General features: G+C 42.4%; 1 protein-coding gene across 1 annotated transcript in view; it reads right to left on the reverse strand.

Annotated features, from left to right (window-relative positions):
- DNAJC15 (DnaJ heat shock protein family (Hsp40) member C15) overlaps positions 1-4,890 on the reverse strand; it is a 26,625-nt gene extending 21,735 nt beyond the window's left edge. The window contains exon 1 of the mRNA XM_026034504.1: positions 4,708-4,890. Within this exon, the coding sequence (XP_025890289.1) occupies positions 4,708-4,809 (102 nt within the window). The 5' untranslated portion in view covers positions 4,810-4,890. The remainder of the gene's footprint in view (positions 1-4,707) is intronic.
- Between the last annotated feature and the right edge of the window lie 3,444 nt (positions 4,891-8,334).

Genomic DNA, 8,334 nt, shown 5'->3' on the forward strand with positions numbered 1-8,334 from the left:
TGAAGAAGTTTTTCTTGTTATTCTTAACATCCCGTGCCAGATTCAATTCCACTTGTGCCTTGGCTTTCCTTGTTGCATCCCTGCGTTCCCTGACAACGTTCCTGTATTTATCCCAAGTGGCCTGTCCTTTTTTCCACATTCTATATATTGCTTTCTTCTGCTGCAGTTTTGTCAGGAGCTCTCTGCTCATCCACGCGGGTCTCCTGCCCCCTCTGCCTGACTTCTTACGCATAGGGATGCACTGCTGCTAGGCATGGAGGAAGATGAGGCCAGAAAACACCCAGATGCCATCAGCTCAACACAGAAACACCTAAGTGTTTTGCAGAGTGATCTGGAAAGACAATATGGGGCTCCTGAGGGCCCTAGACCTTCAGCCATGTCCACTGGGCTCTATTATATGAATCTCCATGGAAAGGGTTAGCAGCGGATTAGGGAAAGTGGCAGCAGCTCTAGAATAGGAGTGGTAAGCAAGAGCAAGAGGAATCTGCAGGCCTGCCAGAAAGCAAGGCAAAAGTGACAGGGAGGTCAAGCCAGAGAGTCTTGAAAGTTTGCCCACAATTTCAAGGGAGGCAGAGCTACCAGAAAGTCTGAGAATGCCTGGCTTAGGATAGCTCAGCTTATCTGCATCGCCAGTGTGCTAGGGAACAGTCCTGTGCCACTGCTTAGCCAAGAAAAGGTAACATGTGATGTTGAGTCATTCTGAGTGTTTGATATGGGATGAATATATAACAGCTACAACCACGTGAAAAAAAAAAAAAAAGGCTTTAAATTTAGCAAAATGAAATATACACATATATATATAAACCTACCTTTTACTGACAGAGGCTCTCAAAATTTGTGAGAATTTCACATACTGATCAGTAAACCCTTCAAGCCCAGACGGCCTCAGTTTCCTTATTCACACTTATCTCAGATGATTTAAAAGAACAAATTAGTGTTTGTGAAGAACTTTGAAGGCCTGCACTCATTGTAAGAATAATATTTAGTACTCTCTATTTCAATCAAATACATTGATTTCCTGACAACGTTAAAGGAAGGCAAATCACTAGAAAGGACAAATTCATTTATGGCATTTCGAACAGGCTGCCCAGGGAGGCTGTGGAGTCTCCTTCTTTGGATCTTCAAAATCTGCCTGGATGCCACCCTGTGCTCTGGGTGTCCCTGCTGGAGCAGGGTAGGTTGGACTAGGTGATTTCTAGAGGTCCCTTCCAACCTCAACCATTTTGCAATTCTGCAATAATCAGACAACAAGCACCATGGTCATTTTTGGTTCTCAGTGCTTGAAAACACATTTTATTTCAGGCTCTTAAAAGCCTGAAGAATTAATAAATACTCATTGACTTTCAGTTATGAGAGAACCAAAATTCTTGGTTCCAAGAATAAAAACCAAGATTAAAAAGCTGCACCTGGCCCTTTCTTTTATCTGAAGCATCATCTCCCAACCTATCCTAATTGATTATTTCTACTTTATTACGTAGTTAAGTTTTCAGTGACAAATCCCTTTAGACAAAGCCAACAATAAAGAAAGTTTTGCTCATCTGCAAAGCAGAGTTACAGAATAGCTGAGACTGGAAAGGATTCTGGAGACTTGTCTAATTCAACCCCACTACTAACAGTAGGGCCAAATACAGCAGCCTGACCACTGGATTTTCATTATTTCTGTGGTAAACGTGTATAAGAAGATACAAAGAGAGGCAAGCTCAAGTTCTGACTTACTGTGATAACAAGCTACTCCTGTCAAACAGCAGGATAGAGCATACACCTCCAGAACACATAGTGTGTTGATCAGTATGTTATACACTGTTAGTGTACAGAGATAATATGAACAATCCTGTAATGCACAATTTTTCAGGCACCTTAACTTCTTAAGCACCAGAAACCAGGATAAATGAGAGATTCTTTCTGCAAATTCCTCATCCACAGTTCTCTGTTAATCTCAACATACTCAAAGGAGTGGAACAGCAACAACACGGTTGCAGTCTTTCCTTCTATGGAGCAGACAAAAAAAGTTAAAACTCATAAATATAACTTAGGAAAATAATTTATTTTAAAATTTTAGCACAATGCTTCTACAGCTGATTAGCTACCTGAACCACCTTTATGAAGGCTAAGGCATAGCTGCTTGATTTGAATATTATATTTTTAATCTAATATTACAATCAGTAAAGATATTCTTTCCTGGTCAAATGAAAATCATTTTGCCCTTTTCATAACTAGGTTTAAAACGTACAACAAAAGCTCTGCTGTCTTTTGAGCTTCGGAAAGCTGCAGCATAATGAAAGAAAAAGCCCAAAGAAAAATCATTCGTTCAGTTTGAATTACAGTATGTTATTAGTCCATGCTCAGTAACGGTTCAGTATAATAAGAAATGTGTCTATACCTAAACAAGTAATTTACAGTTGCATATTATTTAAAAATAGTCCAATGTAGTATTTAAATAATGTATACTACTAAAAAATATGATCCACAAGGATCTTCAGGCAAAGCACAATATTATTTCTAAAACCACTTTTTTCCTTTAACAAAAATATCTTTAGTTGAAATAATCAGTTGCATCTATCCTTGAAGTTAGGAGGATATCTCTATTCTTCAGAAGAAAACAGCCTACTGTAAGGCTGTCTTAAGGCAAACCTAGTTTACGTTAGCTTACATGAAGCAAGATGCTTTATTGTTGGATTGATTTATGTAGCTGTCTGCAACAGACCTGACTTCAAAACCAGTTTTCTCCCAGTCTTGCCTGCCTATGAAATCTAATTCAATTTCCAAAAGCAAATTAAAAGTTGTTTCAGAGAAATGCTTTCTTCCATTCTCGCCCAACTCTCAAGCCAATTTGTTTTATGTACAAAACTATACCTAACGTTTCTGACATCTTCATAATAAATGCTGTGTGAGCTACAGACTCACTAGTAAAAGGGTTAGCATAGATGCTCAAGCAAGTCTTCTTGAATATAAATTATTTAACAATGTACTCTTGTGACTGTCCTCAAGAACAGGCTCTGTTTTTCTATTATTATTCTTTTATTTCTCCAAATTCTCACACTGTATTAAAATAACTATGAAAACAAAAGCCACCAAGATCAAATGACTCCAACCAATATCCTGGAGACTTCACAACCATGATTCAGTGTGGGAAATAGAAGAGAGCCCTTTCAGCCCCAGGAGATGGATGCAGTTGATGTCAGACGGTGCTTCTACTACAAATCTTTACTTTTGCTTTGGATACTTCAGCAAAAAGATACTGTTAGGCCCTGTGCAACTCTATGGTTGCTCTTGCTATTTCTCCCTAGCAAAAAAGTTGCTATTTGGTTATATACAACTTGACCACCTTCTGAAGCCTTCAGCTGGGAATCAATAAGCAGGAATATTGCCCTCTCTTGCACTATTTACACAACAGCATCTAAAGAAACTGTGAAAAAATGTTCCACCACCAATACTCTACTATCACATTCCTGTTTTCTACAGGACAGAAGACTCCAGCTATTACAGAAATGGTCTCCAGTCATTTTATTCCTCAAAAAGCTTGGCTGAGCTGGCATAACTACAGATAAAAGGATGTCTTAATACCAGGACATTCAGGTGAATTATCTTCCATTTTCCACAACAGAAAGCTGACCACAGGGGCACAAGGATTCTGATTTAGAAATCTGATGCTTGGTAGCACAGTGATGCAGATGTAAAAACTTAGACAACTGGTCCAAGTGGTACAGGTCTAACTAACAACACATGGCTTAGGCTACCACAAATATAAAGCTCCTTTTGAACTTTTTTCTCATCTATTTTGTTGCAACGTGAATTGCAACTACCATCCAAACAACAGACTAACCTATTAAAGCTGAACTTCAACCTTATGAATCACTCTGACAGCAACACAAAGCAATGTCAAACACAACCCAGGAAGAAATACTTAAAAGCAGAGGATCCTGAATTCATTGAAGGACCTGGAGGGTAAATTTCGAGAGAAAACTGCAGTAATGAAGAATCTAGTCCTCTTTAGAAACCTACAAGAGATGCCAGGCCACAGCACAAATACTATGAAACAACTCTAACCAAGGAACAGGCTACACTAACCAGGTGCAATTTTTATCTCCGAAAGAGAAGAAAATGCAGGGACTCATAAAATTTACTAGAAATTTCACTGCTACCATTCCACGGGGAAAACACGCAGATATGACAACTATCACCTTCAAAGTATATTTCTTAGATTACACAATGTGCTATCAAACGCACTGGAAGGCTGTTATGGAAAACGCATAATATAGTCTAGAATTGGAATATTGCTAATGGAGCATCATTCACAAGAAACTTTGACCCTGCGTTAAGTTCTTTAAGCACTGACCCAAACATTTTATTTTTTGAATAGTGCTGTTTCATGAAACAGCTGAAGGGAACACAAAGAAGAAAGGGATTAAAATAAAATAAAATAAAATAAAATAAAAATCTCGTTATTGGAGCTTGATGTCACAGAGGGGACTCTGGGAACACTTGCAGGCCTCCCCTTGCAGACCTGTTCAGCCTCTGACACCTCATGAGCCCTCAGGCGGGAATTCCTCTTCCCAGAGCTCGCCCAAAGCGCGGATATTCAGATTTCTGGCAGTAAAACCGAGCAGAAGGGAGGGGGAGCCCCCGGTCACGTGAAGGGCTCGCGGAGGGCACGGGCAGAGCCCGCTGCCCGCCGGGCCCCGGCCCTCTCGCCGCCGCCGCGCTCACCAGCCCGCGGTCCAGCTCGGCTTGGCCCCTGCCGGCGCCCGTAGGGGCCCTCGCGTACTCGGCGTAGCGCAGGCCCTCCGAGGAGGCCCCGGCTCCCTCCATGCCGCCGCCGCGCGACTGCGAAAGCCGGCGGAGCGAGCGCTACAGGTCGTCCGGAGGGACAAGAGGCTTAGAAGGACGGAAAAAAAAACAAAGCGAAGCGCGGCTTCTGCCGCCAATCAGCGCGGTGAAAGGGTGGCCCCGCCCCCTCAGTGGCTCGCCCCTCCCCCCACGCCGGCCCCATGACGCGCGTCGCGACCGTTGGAAGGCCCCGCCCCTTCGCTCAGAGCGCCCCGGGGTGACTGCCTGGGGCGGCCATCTTGTGTCCTCCTGTCCATTGGAGCTGGGGTGGCTTGGCCAGCTCTAAATCCCAAGGCAATCGAGAAGAGAAGCAGAGGGGAGAAAGGAAGGAAGGAAAGAGAGACAGTTTATGCCCAAGAGTTAGAGTAGGGGAAAGAGTGTGAACACTTGAGAGGCCATACAGGAGTGATTCGTGTCCCTCTTCTGAGGGAATGTGGGCCGTTAGAAAGTGATAAACATCTACAGAGGGAGAAGATGAAGAAAAATTGATCTGGGAAAAAACAAGCAACTGAATATGTCTCTTAAAAATACATTTATATTTTACAAGGGATGTGTGTTTATTCTTCAGTATGTTTATATACAGATTTCCCCAAAGTACTCAAATTGAAAATCATAGTTTGCACTTGTGAAAATCATCAAGTGATATGTCTATGATTCTATGATTCTAATGCAGTTGATAATTGCCACCATTAGTCCTGTGTCACATATTGATAAAACGCTCAATCTGTTTTCAATACTGCAACACAATAGATTTACTTTTGCTCTTATCCTGCTTTTCTCTCCCTTTTACCTGATAGTACTGGCATTGGAATTGAATTTTCAGCAGACTGTTCAGCAGTGTGCCCCAACAAAAAGAATTGCTCTTTTTATCTCCTGTTCCAAATACTGCTTTGCAAATAATGCTAAGGCATAATTCTGAGCATGTATCATGGCTTTGTGTATGTTATTGATATTCATCCATCTTGTATAACACTGAAATGCAACTGCTTTAAGTCATCTCTCAGTATCTTTTTAAAGTACAGCTGCTATTAACCATAAAGGTGAGTTGACCATACAGAGTATTTCATTAATCTTAGGCAGGAGTATAAATGTAACTTTCCACAGCACGGAACTTATTGGATGTTCTATGATGATCCATTCTGGAAGAAATATATTCGCTTTTACTTCCTCGCTGAACATATAACATATGATCATATATGATTAATTTTTTAAACCTTCAGTGGAGTTGAATTTCTTGTAATCTTAAAGCCTATTTTAAAATCAATAAAAATGCCCTCAATAAATCTTTTTTTTCTGTTCATTGATTTGTGCAGAAGTGAGGAAAAATACCACATGCCTTGCTATTTTTTAAATTAGTAGACTTAGATTTTAAAAAATATCAAAAGTGCTAGATTTTAGGAAGGTTTATTTCTTATTTCCCTTCTCCTGTATATTATTGCAACATGTATGGGAGGTCTAGATCTCTCTTGATGTCACAGTGTTCTCTTTCCAAACATAATCAGCCACAAGAGAAGAAACATAATGTGTATTTGTTTTTGGGAAAGAAAATACAAGGCAGGAAATAAAAAGAAGCCAATCAATTAAGTGTAGCAAAATTTGAAACTTTTTCCAGCACTTTGATCCTGGTGTTTGTTTTTGCTGAGTCTCATATCTACGCCTGGAAGGAACCTGGGTGTTGGTCATCCTCTCTTTTTGGGAACAGTATGTGGACAGGAGGGATGTACAACAGGAATGTTTTATCTGTTAAGTATCAACTTGAGCTGCCTAGAGAAATACTTGCTTGGAGATGAACATCATAATAGTTCTGCTACAGTACAGAATAGTACAGCTTCATTAATTCATTCATATTTCTTCTAACTTATTTTCTCTTTATGCATGCATTTGACAGCTTGGGGCAGAGTCCACCACACCAAGTTACAGTGGTGGGTATTCCAGGGCACTGTCACACAAGTCACAGAATCACAAGAATACTGAGGTTGGAAGACCTATCAAGAGGTCATCCAGTCCAACTCAAAGCATGTGCTCAAACAGTGCTCAGCTAGAATAACTTGTGCAAGGCAGAAAATCTTCAGAGTCTTACAGTCAGATTTTGAAGTTCTTCAAGGACAGATTCCACAGCTTTTAAATGCAAGACATGAGATTGTGGAGTCTCCTTCCCTGGAGATCTTCAAAACCTGCTTGGACGCAGCCCTGTGCCACATGCTCTAGGTGACCCTGCGTGTGCAGGGGGATTGGTCTAGATGACCTCTAGAGGTCCCTTCCAACCTTAAGGATTCTGTGATTCTGTGATTTGGAGACAACTTATTCCATGACACTGGAGCCACTAAAAAGTGCCTGGATCTGTCTTCTTTGCATCCCACCAGATAGGATATACACAGATAAGATCCTCTTGACCTTCATCTTCTTCAGGCTTCTCCAGATTGTCAGCTCGGTCAGCCTCTTCCCATAGGGCAAGAACTCCAATCCCCTAGTCATGTTTATGGTCCTCTTTTGACTTCTTCCAGTACTTCCATGGCATTCTTGCATTCAGGAGCCCAGAACTGGGCCCAGAACTCCTCTCCAGATGTGGTCTCACCAGTGTTTAATAGAAGGGAATAGTCAAACTCCTTGATCTCCTGGCAACACTCTTCCTAAGGCAGCTGGGGAGGCTGTTGGCCATCTTGCTACAAGAACATACTGTGCCCTCATGTTCAAATTTTTATCAGCACTTTCGTATGATCTGCAAACTTGCTCGGAGTGCATTCCATTCCATCACCCAGGTGGGTAAAGAGGGTTCTGTCCCAGTATTGATTTGGGGTACTCCACCAGCTGGTGAGTACTGGAATGAACCTCCGGGTAGGCTTGTGCTGCTTGACCTTTAGGTGCCTTGGCAGAAGGGCCAATGGGATCCTGGCTGCATCAGGAGGAGTGTTGCCAGCAGGTCAAGGGAGGGGATCCTGCCCCTTTACTCAGCTTTGGTGAGGCCGCACCTGGAGTATTGGGGGCAGTTCTGGGCCACCCAGTACAAGAGGGATGTGGAGCTTCTAGAGGGGGTCCGGCGTAGAGTGACAAAGATGTTTGTCACTCAACAAATTGTCAAAGATGACTGTCAAAGATGATCTATTGTATGAGGAGGGACTGAGTGAGCTGGGCCTGATTAGCCTAGAGAAGAGAAGATTGAGAGGGGATCTGAACAATATGTACAAATTCCTGAGGGGAGAATGTAGGGAGAAAGAGGCCAAGCTTTTCTCAGTGGTGGCAAGTGACAGGACAAGGGATAAAGAGTACAAGTTGAAACACGGGCAGTTCCATCTCCATGTGAGGAGGAACTTCTTTCCTGTGAGGGTGACAGAGCCCTGGAACAGGCTGCCCAGGGAGGCTGTGGAGTCTATTTCTCTGGAGATCTCCCAAACCCGCCTGGATGCCACCCTGTGCCCCGTGCTCTGGATGTCCCTGCTGGAGCAGGGGTTTGGATTAGATGTCTAAGGGTCCCTTCCAACCTCAACCATTCTGTGATTCTGAGTTCAG

The sequence above is a fragment of the Nothoprocta perdicaria genome, unplaced genomic scaffold (genome assembly GCF_003342845.1).
Source record: "Nothoprocta perdicaria isolate Ctin4 unplaced genomic scaffold, notPer1 scaffold_145, whole genome shotgun sequence".
Classification (NCBI taxonomy): Eukaryota; Metazoa; Chordata; class Aves; order Tinamiformes; family Tinamidae; genus Nothoprocta; species Nothoprocta perdicaria.